General features: G+C 43.6%; 1 protein-coding gene across 1 annotated transcript in view; it reads left to right on the top strand.

The window, feature by feature from the left end:
• The window catches only part of WWTR1 (WW domain containing transcription regulator 1), a 159458-nt gene that overhangs the window by 113704 nt on the left and 28334 nt on the right, over positions 1–17420 (top strand). Inside the window, exons 4-5 of the mRNA XM_014588273.1 lie at positions 10637–10671; positions 13323–13525. Of these exons, the coding sequence (XP_014443759.1) occupies positions 10637–10671; positions 13323–13525 (238 nt within the window). The remainder of the gene's footprint in view (positions 1–10636; positions 10672–13322; positions 13526–17420) is intronic.

Genomic DNA, 17420 nt, shown 5'->3' with positions numbered 1-17420 from the left:
CACACTCCTTATAGCAAAAATCTCTCTTAAAAAAAAGAAAAGAAAAAGAAAAAAGAAAGCTAAATGGAGCATGGCCTTCAGCCTGACCTTGGGAAGTCAGAGCTTTTCACAGCATGGTCTCCAGCTTGATAGTCAACTCCTTTACTTTTTTTGGGGGGGTGGGGGAGAGGTATTTTTTGCTATAGGGTGCATGAGCTCGCCAGACAGACAGAGAAAGACAGAGAGACAGAAAGCGAGAAATCACCCCCCCAGGGGGGATGGCCATGCCGCAATCCCTTCTCCTCCATTCTCCTCTTGGGATCTTGGGCACGCACGCACACGCACCCGGCGTGAGTTTTAAGCCACTGGGTCCGGGACGCGAACCGCGGTGGATAGTCAACTCCTTTAGTCCCCCAGGTTCTGCCCTGCAAGCTGATTATTTCCTACCGCAGGTGTCTTATCTTCAAGGAGAGCTGTCCAGGAGTCTATTTTCTGAAAGACCTTCCCAACCAGTCCTGTAGGGTAACTTTTTGTCCTATCTTCCTAGATCCTTTAATTTTTGAAACCGAGAATTATTTAAGTAACTCTTGAGGTTGGGGATGAGATGGGGAAGCTGGGAGGAAAGGTGGGGTTGAGGTGTTAGAATCGCATATCGAACTCCAACCAGTTATCAAAACCATTGTGAAAGAGGGATTTTCTCAAAGGGGAGTAATGCCACAGAACCCTGGCCCTTATATAGCACATTCTCTGGACTCTGCCAGACGAAGACGTCTCAATCTCTCAGGAGTTTGGGACATGAGTAGAGAGATTTTGTTTTTAAATATGTTGTTTTTAATTTTGAAATAATCTTAAATTCACAGAAGACTTTCAAGTGTAGTACTTAAAACTCCCATATACACTTTGCCTAGATAATGTCTTTTTTTTTTTTTTAATTTGCCAAAGGGCATGTGTTCTCTCCAAAGAGAGACTTAAGAGCCCTAGGGGCGAGTAGGAGAAAGCAACCCCGTGGGGAGTGGTCACAGGGGAATGGTCACACTGCAGTCCCTTCTCCATTTCTCTCTCCTTTTGGGATTCTGGGCATGCACGCAACATGTGCCTGGCATGTGTTCAAAGTCACTGAGTCCAAGACTCAAACCATGCAGTTGGCCATGGGATCCAGCTCTCTTTGCCACAGGCTATGGGATGCCCCGGCCTAGATCAGTCTTTATAATTGTTTAAAGTTGCTTATCAACTAAGCCCCATTTGCTCACCTTCCTATCACTTAGGTATGTATGTGTGGATCTCCAAATTTTGTGAAAATGGAATTAAAGTAGGAGTTCATTTAGATGCAAAGAAATGGAAATCCATGCATACTTTTTTTCATAATACACACTTTCCGTGACTTTTTGAAGCTCTCTTATGTAAATATTTTTCCTTGTGTGTGTGTGTGTGTGTTGATTAATGAGAAATTGTAGATACTGTTGTCTTTTACCCTTAAATACTTCAGATTGTATTTTCTGAAATGACATATTCTTATATAAGCTCAGTACAAGTGTACATGTTCCTAAGAAGTTTTCCAGTAATCCTTCATGAGTCATTTAGACACTGTGATCCTGGAGACACAAAAGTATCTTAACAGTGACCATTAGGAGTTTTTTGGTCACTTTTGTTTTCTTATATTTTTTATTTTTATTTTTGCCATAGGGTATATGTGCTCATGAGACAGAGAGACAGAGAAATAGAGAGACAGAGCAAGAGGGAAAATGAAAAGTCACTTCCCAGAGGAGATGGCCACATTGTAATCCCCACTCCTCCTTTCTCCTTGCAGGGTTTTGGGCACACTCGCACATGCATCTGGTGCAATTTTCAAGTCCCTGAGGTTGGGACTCAAACTGTGCATCTCGTCGTGTCCAGTGCCTTAACCTCTACATCACCTGCTAGCCCTAACCATGAGGAGTTTTAAGGGGAGGTTTTCTAGAACCTTTCTAAACACTGAGTGACAGGATAATCTCACAGCAGCAGACTGAGTGTCACAGAATGCCAAAGCAAGTGGACACCATGTGGCCAGTTTGATTCAGGACGAAAGTTAGAAAACCCAGAGCTGTGGATGTTTTTCTGATGTTTTGTTTTCTTTTAGATTTTTTTTTTTTAAGAGTTTTTTTGTCTTAGGGCGTGTGTGTGCATGAGGGGGTGGGGGGTTTTTTTGAGAGGGGAGGTGAGAAATCACCCCCCAGGGGGAGATGGCCATGCCACAGTCCATTCTTCTCCATTCTCCGCCCAGGATGTTAGGCACGCACGCACATGCAGCTGGTGTAAGTTTCAAGCCATTGGGTCCAGGACTCAAACCGTGGTTGACCATGTGGGAATCCGCTGACATAGCAGCTGTGCTATCACCTGGCCCCTTCTTTTAGATTTTTAAGACCAAAACCCTCTTTGGCATGCCTTCCTCAACACAATTTAGGGCGATGGGCTTTTGTTTTGTTTTACTTGGGACCAGAATTTCCTTTTGTCATCGTGTAAAGCAGAGCTGCTTCGGTTCCCCCCCCCGCCGCACCCCGCCCCTAACCAGACTCATTTCTTCTCCCAAAGATGACCCTGAGCCACAGACCACAGCCAAGAGACGCTCATCCCAAGGAGCAGCTCTTTCCTCCATGCGATTTAACTAACTTTACATCGCACCCCCCAAAACTTCTCCATCTCTGGATTTCTTCAGAATGCTTCATTTCACCATAGCGTATGGAACCATCTGGCAGGCAGTCTCCTCGGCAGTCCAAGAACTGAGCTGGAAGGAGATTCCTGTCAGTCTGGAATAGAGGCCAACCGCAGCGCTCACCTCAGCCGAGAAAGCCCTGCAGACCTGGTCCCTGTACCTCTCAGCCACAAGCAGCCCTGTCTCTGCACGAGCACAGCTCCAGACTCACAGTTCCCACCTTAGAGCCTTTGACACTTGCTGTCCCTTGGCCTGAAATGTCCCCTCCACCATTTCCACACTTGATTCAGCATCTTTTAGATCACACATCACATCACCTCTTCAGATAGGCTTTCCTCAATGGCCCTGCCTCAGATAGCTCCACATTTACTCGTTCAAAGCCCTTACTGCTAAAATTGCACTGTGTATTTGCTATCACCTATCTCCCCACTGGGCTTTATTCAGCGGAGGACAAGGACTTTGTTTTCGTGTCCAATATTGTATCTCTGGCACTGAGAAATGGCATGAATGGTTAAGTGAACTGCAGAACCCTGGAGAGAAAAGTAATCTGTAGTCCTGCCATCCAGACTGCACCACTGTTGCTATTCTGTTCACCACTTCAAAGGTAATTAACTTTTTGGAAGTCATTGGAAATTCTCTAAGATCTAGGGTTACAGTCCTCAGTGGAATGCATACATGTACAAATTTGCAAAATTTGGCATCCAATTTTACCACAGTACCTAATTCTGCTACCCTTTGTTAAATTCTTATTTTTGTTTGTTTTCCTGAACGGTCCTTGATCAATGCAAAACACTCTGCTAATTCGAATGTTGAAAATAGCTCTTTAATTTGCACTTTTTTTTTTTTTTTAAAGAGAGATTTTTGCTATAGGGTGCATATACTCACTGGAGCACAGAGACAGAAAGCCAAGGAATCATCCCCTGGGGGGGGGGATGGCCACATCGCAGTTCCTTCTCCTCCATTTTCCTCTTGGCATCTTGGGCACGCATGTACACGCACCTGGTGTGTTTTCAGCTGCTGGGTCCAGGACTCGAACTGCCGTCGACTACTTGGGAGTCTAGCAATGTAATCATTATGCCATCTGCTGGTCCCTTTAATTTACATTTTTGTAATTCCCTGTGAAGCTGATGATTTTCCATGCTTTCTGTCATACATTGTTCAAGTCCTTTGATGATCACTTGGCATCTTAGTGTCTGTTGGATGACCTTTTTGAATAATAAAGTTATTTACTGAGATGTCATGCTATAAGAAGAAAACAGTGGATCACATGGGCAACTTCTTCCCGCCCCTTGTGGGACACAGATGTAAATTTCATTTTCCGTTCTTTGGCTTGGGTTGCCATATTTTGCACCTGGAGTAGTTTTAAAACCATTCAGGAAAGCTAACCAATAAAAAGCTACAGTAAACTCTCTCCTGACTAATGGAAATAAATGCATGAATCAGAGTTTCCATTTCCTGCCGGGATGAAAGTACACCTATTGTCTGAAGAAACTAAAACAGTTTTGGTTTTGTTGCTGCTGCCCAGATTTAAAATCACAAGGATAACTTTGTGAAGCAGCAAAGAACAACGCCCAGTTTCTTCTTTTTCCCCAAGTTAGTTTATTGCTCGCCTAAATTCACAAGCTCCGTAGATGCGCTTCTAGCCAGGGGCCACTATTTTATTTTATTTTATTTTATTTTATTTTATTTTATTTTATTTTATTTTATTTTATTTTATTTTATTTTTAATTGCCAGGGACTAAAAAGAGAGAGAGAGAGAGTGAGAGAGAGAGAGAGAACTCCCCTCCCAAATGGGACGTGGTCACACTGCAATTCCTTCTCTATTTCTCCATCCTATTGGGATTTGGGGCACGTGTGCACACGTGTCTGGTGTGTTTTCTAAGTCACTGGGGCAGGGATTCAAACTGCAGTCAGCCATGTGGGCTCTGATTTCCCAACCACTAGGCTACAGGGCTGGCCCTCAGAGGTCACTTTCGATAAATCTTGAGATATCGCAGTAATTGGATGGAATCAAAATGGAAGAAAGATTTTTTAAAAAAACAATGAAAAAGACCCAGAGGAAAACAACATGTCAGAAAGACGTCATTGTTTTTCCCCTGGACTTCTGGGTATGTTGAAATGATGAGAGCTGATGTCTAAATACCTTAAATGACAATAAAGTGTACATTTGGGGTAATGCCACTGGTAGAAAAGCATAAAGACCACGCTTACCAGCACTCGTCTGTACACTGGGTGAGCAGGACCCCAGGAGCCTTACACACTTACAGATGACTGTCTGAATGGGCAGACAGGATAGCCAATTGGAAAATCACTTCCTGGTGCTAAAAATTCAGGCTTATTTGTAAGGTAAATGCAGTTTGGGTTACAACTCTGAAAGTAGAAAGGTTTGGGGCATCCGGAAGACCAAAGGGCCATCTGTCAAGCTTTGGGGCACCTGGAAATCGTCTGAAGGCATAGGACCGTGAAGCCAGGAAAGGGTAAATGAGTGTAATAGGTCCCAGAGCTCCGTGGCTTATCAGCTGAGCTGGCTGAGAAATTTCCTTACAGTTCTTCTCACCCAGAATTGGAAGAAAGGACTCAGTGTGAAGTAGGGAGAGTGCAACTTCTTGCTTTAATACTTTACAGATTTTTGGAACCAAATGCACCCTGAAGTGAAAAGCTGCTTTTTCTGCTGACCTTGTTGGACGGCTAATACTGTTTCGGGGAAATAAGAGAAACAAGCCGCTCATTGTTGGCAGGAGCTGAGAGAGACACAAGGAGGGCGAGAGACGCGTCTGCAGTCCTTTTTCCCCCCCCCCTTCATTGTGTCGTGACTGAGTCAAGGCTGGACTGTGGCAGGGTGCTTCGTTCTACCTCTGCAGACATATGTTTTCCATCAGACAGGGCTGCGTGACACCTGACGCTGGCCAGTTCACATGCGTTAAGCCATGGACGGCCCATAAACAGAGGGAAAGGCTTGCAGCTGCACCCAGGCACTCTGATGTGGGAGTCGCTGTCAAAGCTTGGTGTGGCTGGGGCTGCACGTAAGTCCGAAACGATTTACACCTGTGTGTTTTGGCCTCCTCCACTGGCCTGTCGCTACTTTCCGAAAGCCCCTGTGGCCAGCTCTAGTATTGCCCGAAGGCAGCGCCTCTCTTTCTCATATAAAGCTATGCAGAATTGTGAAAGGGAGCTTTTTAAAGTGTATGCGATTTTTGTCTTTTTTTTTTTTTTAAACTGAAGAACAAAGTGCTAGACTATTTCTTGTAAAACCCAATCACACAAAAGGTGCCATCAATGGGACCAGCAGTTGGCGTAATGGCTATGTTGCTGGACTCCCACGTAGTCGACCGCGGTTCACGTCCCGGACCCAGTTGCTTAAAACTCACGCCGGGCGTGTGTGTGTGCATGCCCGAGATCCCGAGAGGAGGGTGGAGGACAAGATACTGCGGTGTGGCCATCTCCCCTAGGGGGTGATTTTTCGCATTCTGTCTCTCTGTCTCTGTCTGTATGGCGAGCGCACACATCCTATAGCAAAAAAAAAAAAAAAAAAGGTGTCATCAAAATACATGCTTCATGCTGATTTCAACATTTTAAGCAACTTAATCTGCATTAGACTTTTCAGTAGGGAAGGGGAGCCACCACTGATCCTTGTCATCAAATTTAACTCTGGTTACTGAGGGTGGGCAGGACAGGGCAGCAGTGGGTGATTTGCAGCGGGCATCAGCTTCGGTGTTCTAGCGTGCTCTGAGGGCTTCGTAGGTTTGTCGTAGAATGCGTGTGTCATTTGTGCCCAGTCACTTTACCTGCCATGGTTCTCCATCTCTAAATGAAGTGAAATTTGTCTAAATCGTGGTTTTAAAGCGTGGCCAAGGTCCCATGCCACAATGGGGTGGGGGTGAGGGTGGGGTGGATATTTGAACAGACGCTAAGCTTAGTGAGTGTCCAGTCTCCAAAGGCTATGCCTATGCAACATGTTAGACACATTTGTTTAAAACTTCAACATGACAGTCGAGAAGTGCCTACAGGGAATGCAGAGTGAAAACAAGACCAAGAGAATTTAGAGAAGAAAGTTAAAGGGGCCTGAATTTAAGTACTCACTCACTCCTCCTCAGGCACCAACTCAGGCTCCAGGCCAGCTGTTGAATGAAACCCTGGACACAAGTGTGGTCTCAGGAAAAAGAGAATCATGTCTAGGTGTGGTTTTCCAGTTTGTTCTGAATTTTCTTTTTTATAATATTTTATTTTTTAATTAACTAATTAAAATTAATTTAATGTTTTTTAGAGAGGTTTTTGCTCCAGGGCACGTGCACTTGCCAGAAAGACAGACAGAGAGACAGAAAGCTAGAAATCACCCCCCAGGGGGGGATGGCCACACCACAATCCCTTCTCTTCCATTCCCCTCTCAGGATCTTGGGCACACATGCACATGCACCCAGCGTGAATTTCAAGCCACCAGGTTTGGTACTTGAACCTTGGTCAACTACATGGGAGTCCAGTGACATAGCCATTACGCCAACTGCTGATTCCAAAACACACCTACTTATAATCCAGGGGGACACACCAACAGCTAATCTGGATAGCCTGACCTCAACTCTAAATGCCAAATGAGTATTTATTTAGTTAATTATTTTTAAGATAGGATCTCACCATGTCATGATCTCCTGCCTCATAACAATTAAAATTGATATTTTAATGCATGTTGAATAATACCAATGATTTGTTTCTGGTCCTGTATTTTCAGAGCATAGTTTTATCAATTTCCAAACACAGAAGAGAAAGCAAAGTACAAAAATAAATAAATAGATAGAAAGATAAAAATAAAGAAGGGAGGGACCAGCAGTTGGTGTGATGACTATGCTGCTTGACTCCCATGTAGCCAACCGCAGTTCAAGTCCTGGACCTGGTGGCACATGTGCGTGCATGCCCAAGGTCCCGAGAGGAGAATGGAGAAGGGATTGTGGCGTGGCCATCTGCCCTGGGGGATGATTTCTCACTTTCTGTCTCTGTCTTTCTGGTGAGTGCACGTGCCCTATAGGAAAAAAAAAATTCTCCAAAAAAAAAAAAAAAATAGTAAGGGGAAAAAAAAAAAGAAAAAGGACATGAAAAGAATGAAAAAGAAAAAGATTAATGGGGATCTAAATTTAAATTCTGCCTCTCTTGGAAAGAAAATAAAGATGTCTGTGCTTCGGTTTTGGTGCATTCCTGATTCAGTGGAGAAGTCTTCTGTTTGGGTTGTTCCTTTCTGTGCAGACTGGCAGAGGTCTGGAGCTGACGAGCTCTCTAGCCTTTTTAAGGCAGTTCATGGCCGTCTGCCCTTAATCCGGTTTGGTTTCAGATGCTGCCTTTGGGATATTCTGCTTTTCTTTCTTTCTTTCTTTCTTTTTTTTTTGTCACTAAGCTGAACTATTGTTTTCATCCTAAAATGTTTTGGAATATTATCCCAAGGAATATTTTGCTCATCTCAAATTTAGATGTTTTGCCTTCCCAGGCTATCCTGAGGAACTTGTTTCTCTACCTCGGGCCTCTTATGCCCTTCTTGTGTCTGAGAAGCTAACAAAAACAGTGGTTTTACCTGGTTCAAGTCCCAGACCTGGTGACTTGAAACTCCTGCTTGGTGTGTGTGCATGCATGTCCAAAATCCCAGGGGGAAAATGGTGGAGCAGGAATTGCGGCATGGCCATCCCCCTGGGGGGTAATATCTCACTTTCCTTCTCACAGTTTCTCTCTGTCTCTCCAGCAAGCACATATCCCTTATGTCAAAAACCTTAAATAACAAAAAACCCTCAACAGCCAGTGAAGTACATGAGTTCAAGTCTCAGAAGGGGCTCATTCACAGTTTCGGATTGAACAGTGAGAGACTAGAGTGGCAAGCTGAATCATGGCTTCTAGGACACTGACGATTTTATGGCCTCCTTCAAATTCATCCTTTTTTGGGGTTCTGGTTTCCTCATCTCCCTAAGTAGGGGTTCTAGCAACTAGACTCTCAGCTTTGACCATCTTGGATATACTCTAAGTCCATTTTTTCTTTTTTAGAAGTAGTTTTTTTTTTTCCTTAGGGTACATGTGCTCCTACAGGCTGAAGGGGGAGATAGAGAGACACACACAGAGGCAGTGAGAAATCACCCCCCGGGGGGTTGGCCAGGCCACAGTCCTGTCTCCTCCCTTCTCCTCCTCCCAGGATCTTGGGTATGCACACACAAGCTCTGGGTTCGATATTCAAACCACCGGGCCTGGGACTCAAACTGCAGCCAGCCACATGGGGAGTCCAGCGACGTAACCGTTACGCCATCTGCTGGCCCCTCTACTCTAAGTCTTAGGTATTGTCTCTCAGATAATTCCGTTTCCTTCATTCTACCAAGGAAACGTGAGTTTGATGCTTATGCGACCATGCTTTTGTTTTACACTTTTTTACATAAGTAATAAAGGCCTGCAGGAAACCTTTAAAGTTGTGCAGAAGGGGACAAAGGAAGAATTTCTCTTGTCTCTGACGCTTCATTTCTTGCCTCTGTCACCATTTCGGGTTGTCTCCTCCTAGAGGTTTGCTGTGTATGGGCCACATTCCTCTCCTTGTCTAACCACAAACAGTCTCATACTTACTTACACTGTTCTGTCCCTTGGGTGTTTTCCTCTCTGGACAAAGTTCCTTGAAGATTGTTCCATCCAAGCACCTATAGAATTGCCTCATTCTTTGAAATCGTTATACAGATTTTCTCTGGATGGGCCATAATTTGTAGTCTTTTGCTATTATAAACACCAGGTGGTGAATATCCTCATACAAACCAGTCTATTGGCGTGTGCTTTACCTTGAAAACAGACACTACGCTGCACTCTCTCCCAGACTCTGCAGTTAGTCACAGGAGAGTTTTAGACTGAATGGTCAAATCTCCGTTAAGTCTAAGGAACCAACACTTCCGCCATTACCCCTCGTGAGTGTCTCTTATACGGGCTGATGTCTTGAAGACTAGCAAGGGTGTGGGTTTTTGTTTGTCTGTTTGTTTGTTTGTTTTAACTTTATTTAATTTTATTTATTCATTTACTTATTTTAATTTGACCAGAGAGAAACAGACTCATACACACACACACACACACACACACACACACAGAGGGAGAGAGAGGGAAAATGAGAAAACAAGCCACCAAGTACAGGACTCCAGCCATAGTTGGCCATGTGGGAGTATCCAATCCAGCACCTTAATCACCATGCCACTTGCTGGTCCCCAAGGGTATGGTTTTTAAGAGCACTCCTCCAAGTGTCCCACTCCCCCAGATAAGGATCCAGGCACTAATGAGGTCTGTTAAGCAGTGTCTGGTTGCCGTGAGGAGTTGAGTAAGAGCGCATTGTCAGGAGGAAGCCCAGTTCGGTACACTGAGGAGTGTGTGAAAGTCACTGAGGATAGTCCTGTTCGCATTGATCACGTCAGTAATCAGACACCAGTTAGGTTTCAACTTTTTCAAACTATCTGAGCTAGAAAAAATAAGAGGATTAACAATCCTGTGCTCTTCTTTTCTTTCTTTCTTTTTAATAGAGGTTTTTGTCTTAGGGCTCCTGTACTTGTCAGGGAGAGAGAGAGAGACAGAGACAGTAAGAGAGAAAGTAAGAAATCACCTCCCCCCAGGGGGAGGCAGGGGATGGCCATGCACAGTCCCTTCTCTCCATCCTCCTGGGATCCTAGGAACCCGCACACACGGGCCCGGCGTGAGTTTTAAGTCACTGGATCTGGGACTCAAACTGTGGTCAGTTGTGTGGGAGTTCAGTGACTTAACCACTGTGCCATCTGCTGGCCCCAACAACCTGTGCTTATCAAGCCTTTTTAATTTTACCTGAATTTTACCATTTTTTCTTTTACCTGAATTTCTGATACTGGAAATATTGGGCCATTTTTGTCTGTATAGTTATATCAGAAAGTCAGAAACATACTTTTTCAGAAGATTCAGGAACAGCTGTTTCTTGCCTCGATTACCATTCCTGTCTGTGCCCCTCCGCAGGTTTGAAGCAGGTTTTCTGAATGGCACCCTTCTGGGTATCTGGATTTTGCCTTACTTGGATCCGTGTTGGAGGGCACTTTCTCTCGTGACGCCCTGTGTGCTGTCCTGCTCTGCCACGCCAGGCCTTCAAGTGGAGGCTGTCATGACTCTCCAGCAAGCTCTGGAAGTGAAATGCTCGTTTCAGTAATTTCGGCATCAGCCATGACTGCTTTTTTTCTGTTCTCAAACTAAGAAGATAGGCCCGCCCAACTGGTTTCCTTTATTCATCAGGTCGTTTACTGAGCTTCCTCTGTGCCTGGGCTGGTGCCGGGAAGAGAAGACTTTATGGAGGCCTAAATTCAGAGAGGGAAACCTAAACTGTTCTGACAAAATGTTCTGAATAGTCCTTCCTTCCCCTTTAGTCGGGTGTTGCTGGGCAGAGTTGTAAATCTATTGACGGCGTCCTTGAACCCTTCCTTCTATAGAATATCGTCATCGTTAGTATTGTCTTTCGAATATAGATACACATATATTAGTCGCCGGAAAAGCTATGACGTATTTTCCCATTTTTTCCTATGAAAAAATACATCATGACTTTACCTGCAACCCAATAGATAACATATATATATATATATATATATACACACACACATATATACATACACACACACATATTATGTACACACACACATACACAGGTCATCACATAGCAATGTTTCTGTCAAAGATGGATAGTATATGTGATGATGTTCCCATGAAATTACAATAGGCTATACCTTGTTTTTTGTGAAGAATTACATTATTTAACTTTATTTATTTATTTATATTAATTTAACCAGAGAGATATAGAAGGAGGGAGAGAGAGAGAGAGAGAGGAGAGGGGGGAAGTGAGAAAGGAAACTGCCAGGTCCAGGACTCAAACCGTGTGGTTGGTCATGTGGGAGTCCAGTGACCTTAACCACCACACCACCTGCCAGAGAGAAACAGACTCATACCAGCTGTCCCCCCTTTTAAATAATTATTTTATTTAACTTTATGTTTTTATGTATTTTAATTTGACCAGAGAGGGACAGAGTGGGGGGAGAGAAAGCACAATAGGCGGCACCTTGTGGCGAAGGTCTACAGGAGGCCGCACCGTCTGGGTCTGTGTGAGTACACCCTACGATGTGTGCACAATGATGAAATCTCCTAACCCATTTTTCAGAACATAACCCCATCTTTAAACAATGCATCAGGTTTTTATCTTTTATAGGTAGTGACACCACATATAGCAAAATCGAGGGGATTTTTGCCCCTTGGAAATGAAATGAGTCCCTAAAATTATACCTCATGTCTTCGGCCCTGGCCCGAGAGCATGGCTTTCTTTTTGACACGATGTTGCTCAGGCAGACGTTAAGCATAGTATATTGCTAAACTGTTTTGAGAAAAACTAGCACTATTTTGAATACATATTTTGGGTTACCAGTTCTAGAATTTATTAAAGGGTTTACTTTTTTTTATAAAGTGAAGTTCTACATGATGACATTTCAAATGTTGGCAAATGCAGAGAGTTCGTTCTTAAACATTTTAAATGCTTCAGGCCAGCCTGTGGTGTGGCAGTTAAGGCAGCTGGATCCCGCATGGTAACCGAATGGGCCGAGTCCCGGACCTGGCAGCTTGAAAGACATACTGGGCACCTGTGCATGTGTGCCCCAAATCCTGATGGGAGTGGAAGGTGGAGGAGGAGAGATGGCAGCATGACCGCCCCCAACTGGGGGAAGCTGCTTTCTTACCTTCTCTCTCTCTCTCTTTGTTTCACTCCAGCAAGTGCACAATCCTTTGGCACTTTTTTTTTTTTTTTTTAAAGAAAATTAACACACTTCTAGTGCCTTTATATAATCAAAAATACGTTTAGCATTTTTGTGTAATTTCTTTCTTAGTAACTTTTTCTTGTATAAAAACTCACATTGGGGGCTGGCAGGTGGCGTGGTGGTTAAGGGCACTAGACTCTCACATGGCTGACCGCGGTTCGAGTTCCAGACCTGGGACTGCCTTCTCACTTTCTCTCTTTCTCTTTCTTTCATTCTGCCCCTCTCCAGTCAAACTTTAAAATAAATAAGCAAAGTGAAATAAAATAATTCTTTAATTATTTTTTTTTCCTTCGATGACTGGTTTCTGAGTTTCACTCAGGCTTCCTTAGGGTACCTTTTTCTCTTAAAACTTAATCAGATCTGCTTATGTCTAGATTTCTGATCGGAGTGCTATGTTTTGCATGTCTTAGGAATTCACTCTCCCGTCCTGGATATGATTGTATAGCCACTGTGTCAGTGATCACACGCCCTCCTTAGCCCTGCAGTAAGCACACGGATTATCTGAGAAAGTGCACACACCCCACCACCCCCAGATGTCCTGGTGAAATTATCTTCTCAGTTCTGAGAAATGGAATTTACTTTTTGCCACTATGTTCTATAAACAGCTTAAAATGTACTCCAGATTTTTAACAGAGCACAAAAGCCGAAACTAGATGAGTCAGGAGTGGGGCCAGTATCTCAGGCTCCGTGAATCGAATTAAGGTAATAGTTATTTAAACAGTAATGATTAACAGAAAAGTACTTTGGAAAGAATCTCAGGAATCTATTCCCCTACGCACCAAGCGTTCTGATGGTCAGTTTTCTATAAGGTATCACAGGCCTGTCATTAAATCTCCTGAATGTTCTTCTCTCTGCAGTGCTGAACCACCAACACCAGCAGCAAATGGCACCTAGTACCCTGAGCCAACAGAACCACCCGACCCAGAACCCACCAGCAGGGCTCATGAGTATGCCCAATGCGTTGACCACTCAGCAGCAGCAGCAGCAGAAACTGCGGCTTCAGAGGATCCAGATGGAGAGAGAGAGGATTCGAATGCGCCAAGAGGAGCTCATGAGGCAGGTATGGCCTCGCATGACGCCTGGTGGAGGCTCCGTGCCTTTGGTGCCATGGGTGCTAAGTCTAATGGCGTCATAGCTGCTCGCTTTTAGGGTCAATCTCCTTTCTCTAGAAGCACCAGCAGCCCAAATCTCATTGTAATCCAAACTTTTTAATTAGCATCCAATCTCTTCTTTCCAGCACTGTGTTCAGGGCCAAACTTTGGAGTACGAGGACGAGCTATATCAGCATGGCTGTCTTTTGAAAGGTTTTTGCTAAAGGGCGCGTGTGCTCACTGGAAAGACAGAGAGAGACAGAGACAGAAAGTGAGAAATCATCCCCCCCAAGAGGGGATGGCCATGCCACAATCCTTTCTCCTCTATTCTCCTCTCAGGATCTTGGGCACACACACACAGGTGCCCAGTGTGCATTTAAGCCACCGGGTCCAGGACTCAAACCGTGGTCAACCACGGGAGTCCAGCAACATAGCCATTACTCCAACTGCTGGTACCTTCACTGCTAGTCTTTAGAAGGAAAGAAAGAAGACAAGAAGAGCATGTCCCATTATTTATTGCTGTGTACCAAATTATCCTAAAATGTAGTGGCTTAAAATAATTGCGGTTTTCTTATATCATACAATTTTGTGAATCCGGAATGTAGGAAGGGCTCAGCTGGGTTATTCTTCTGCTCTGTATGGCATTGACTGAGGTCACTTAATGGTACTCAATTTGGTGGTGGGCTGGTCTGGAGGATCCAAGATGGCTTGCCCTAGATGTGGGGCTCATGCTGAGGATCGTGGGAGACTGGGCTCAGCTGGGACTGCAGCCTAAAGCATCTGTGGTATGACAGTCTCAGTAGTGGGATTTAGTTTGTCGTTGCTTGGATCACCGAGAGAGAATGGACTCAGAGACAGGAGCAGAAGCTGCCATTGTCTTGGGGCCTGGCTCTATCATTGAGTCACTTTTCCATATTCTCTGTGTTGAGTAGTCACAGAGCACATTCCAGGTTAAAGCATATTGCAGAGGGGACATGGCATGGTAGAAATGACAAAGAATCTGTAACCATCTTTGGTCCACCACAGAGCATGTAAAAGAGTATGAAAACGGAAGGAAACGTGTATAAGGAAGGGGCCAGCAGGTGGCGTAGTGGTTAAGGTGCTGGACTCCTTCATAGTCAAAGGCGGTTCAAGTCTCAGACCTGGTGCCCAAAATCCTGAGAGGAGAGTGGAGGAGAAGGGATTGTGGTGTGGCCATCTTCTCTGGGGGGTGATTTCTCGCTTTCCGTGTCTCTCAGCAAGTGCACATGCCCTATAGCAAAAATCTCTCTCAAAAAAAAGAAAAAAAAAGAAAAAAAAAGAAAGAAAGAAAGAAAGAAAAGGAAAACAGTTGGTATTGGACTCTGACTGATGCACAGTAGAACTGCTAGGTGTTGATCAGGCCCTTTTTTTTAAGAGAGATTTTTGCTATAGGCTGCATGTTCTTGCCAGGAAGACAGAGAGAAGGAGAGACAGAAAGTGAGAAATCCCTCCTGCTGGGATGGCCATGCTATACTCCCTTCTCCATTTTCCTTTTGGGATCTTGGGCACACATGCACACGCACCCAGTGTGAGTTTTAAGTCTCCAGGCCTAGGACTCGAACCGCTGTCAACTACATGGGAGTCTAGCGACATATATATCTGCTGATCCCCAGACATTTTTGTCTGTTTATTCATTTATTCACTCAGTCCATCTACAGAATGTTGCTGTGGGTCAGGCTCATTTAAAAATGAATATACGGGGCCAGCAGGTGGCATGGTGGTTAAGGGCACTAGACTCCCACATGGCTGACCACAGTTCAAGTCCCAGATCTGGCATCTTGCTTTCTCACTTTCTCTCTCTCTCTCTCGCTTTCTCTTTTACTCTGTCCCTCTCTGGTCAAATACAATAAAATGAAATAAATAAATTAAATGAAGTTTAAAAATAATTCTTTAAAAAATGAATATACAAGATTTCCTAAAGGAATCATTTCTCTCTGGTTCAGTGGCTTGCCCTGTGAAAGAACAGGATTCTTTCTTGTGTGTTGCTAAACTAACGTACCCATGGTTGCAGGTTTCATGCTCATTTCTGGCTACATTTGGGGAGAAAGCATCAGTTTATTATTCTAATTCTTCAGAGTTCGCTTTATGGCTCCCATGAAGCCAGGTACATGGATAGCTTACTCTTGTTACTTTAAGGAAATAGTTTTCATTGTTCTGGAGAGTTTTCTAATTATTATTATATTTCAAAAGAATTATTTATTTAATTTTATTTATTCATTCATTTATTTTCATTTTACCAGAGAGAGAGACACACACAGATGGAGAGAGAGAGAGAGAGAGGGAAAGTGAGAAAGTAAGCCACTAGGTCCAGGATGCGAACCGTGGGGTCGGCCATGTGGGAGTATCCAGTGCTTTAACCACCATGCCACCTGCTGGCCCCTCTGGAGAGCTTTCTTAGGAGGCTTTTGGAGATGGAGGATGTTACAGTAAATGCTTTTATGTTTTCAGTCACATCTGATCCTTTTTCAAAAATATACATTAATTTCTGTAAATGAATATGTTTTTCATACAATAAATTTTAGGATATAAAGTAGCTATCTGTACTCTATGAGGTTTCAAATACATGACTTCAAATGGAAGCAATTTCTTAGTCGTTGCCTTTGAAAATAAGAGAAATGAATATGAATTGTGCTTTGTTGTTCAACTGACCTTTCCCCCGAATTTGAGGAGTACAGCTTTATAACATAATGTAGTTACCATTGTGCCGCTTACTCTGAGGAATTATGTTTGAACTATTGGGGTTATTTCAGGGTAACAGTTGTTTATGCTGCTTTTAGATATACAATATCATGTTTCTCGGTAGGAAATATTATTGTCTTCTGTCTTTGGGTAATGATCGTATTTGGAATAATTCTTGTATTTCACAATATAGAGTAAATTAAACAATATGACAGGACATTTTTAAAGTTTTTCTTAGTTTTATATATAAATGAGCTTTAGTGAATTTTTTTTAACTGTGACAATTTTGTAGAGAAGGACTTCTACGTTTTGCTTCTTTGTGTGTTGCTCTCTGTCCCTTTCACCACCTCCTTCTTTCCCACAGCAAGTATTTCTGAAAAGGGGTGGGGAAAAGTGCCCCAAATTGTTTCCTTCACTCCCAACTGTAGGTGCCTTTGAACCAGATGTCCTATGGGTGGTTCATGTTACAGAAATACCAGGCACGTTCCTCAGATGCTGGTCCCTAGAGGCTGTGGAACCAGAAGCGTGTTCCTCGTCAGAGTGAGCAGCCCCACCATCGGGGACAGCAGGGGAGGACCCTCACAGGTTCACATAGTTCAGCGCTGACTCTGTGTGTGTGTGTGTGTGTGTGTGTGTGTGTGTGTAGGAGGAGGAGATGGAGCAGGTGGCTTTGATGTCTTTTATTTTTATTAGGGAGTATAGGAACAAAGCTCTAAATAAACTTTTTAATTGAGGGAGATATTAGGTGGTCAGAAAAGTCATGATAAAATTTCTATGTTTTTCTGGGCAAAATGCATCATGACTTTTTTTTTTAGAATTATTTTATTAACTTTCTTTATTTGTTTTATTTTAATTTGACTGGAGAGAGACAGAGAGTGAGAGAGAGAGAGCAAGCAAGCCAGCCACCAGGTCCAGGATGCGAACTGTGATTGGCCGTGTGGGAGTCCAGCACCCTTAATCACCATGCCACCTGCTGGCTTTTCCAATGACCTAATATTTTCTCCCATCCAAAATAGCAAGATCCCCAATGTCAAAGATACTATTTAAGACTGTATAGTAAGTGGTGTTGGAGTGTTTTTAAAATTTTTATTTTATTTTATTATTTTTTAAAAATTGCCAGAGGGCACATGCATTTGTTAGGACAGAGGCAGAGGGAACTGAGAA

The sequence above is a fragment of the Tupaia chinensis genome, unplaced genomic scaffold (genome assembly GCF_000334495.1).
Source record: "Tupaia chinensis unplaced genomic scaffold, TupChi_1.0 Scaffold000272_1, whole genome shotgun sequence".
Classification (NCBI taxonomy): domain Eukaryota; kingdom Metazoa; phylum Chordata; class Mammalia; order Scandentia; family Tupaiidae; genus Tupaia; species Tupaia belangeri.
This window is presented reverse-complemented; position numbering and strand designations above follow the sequence as displayed.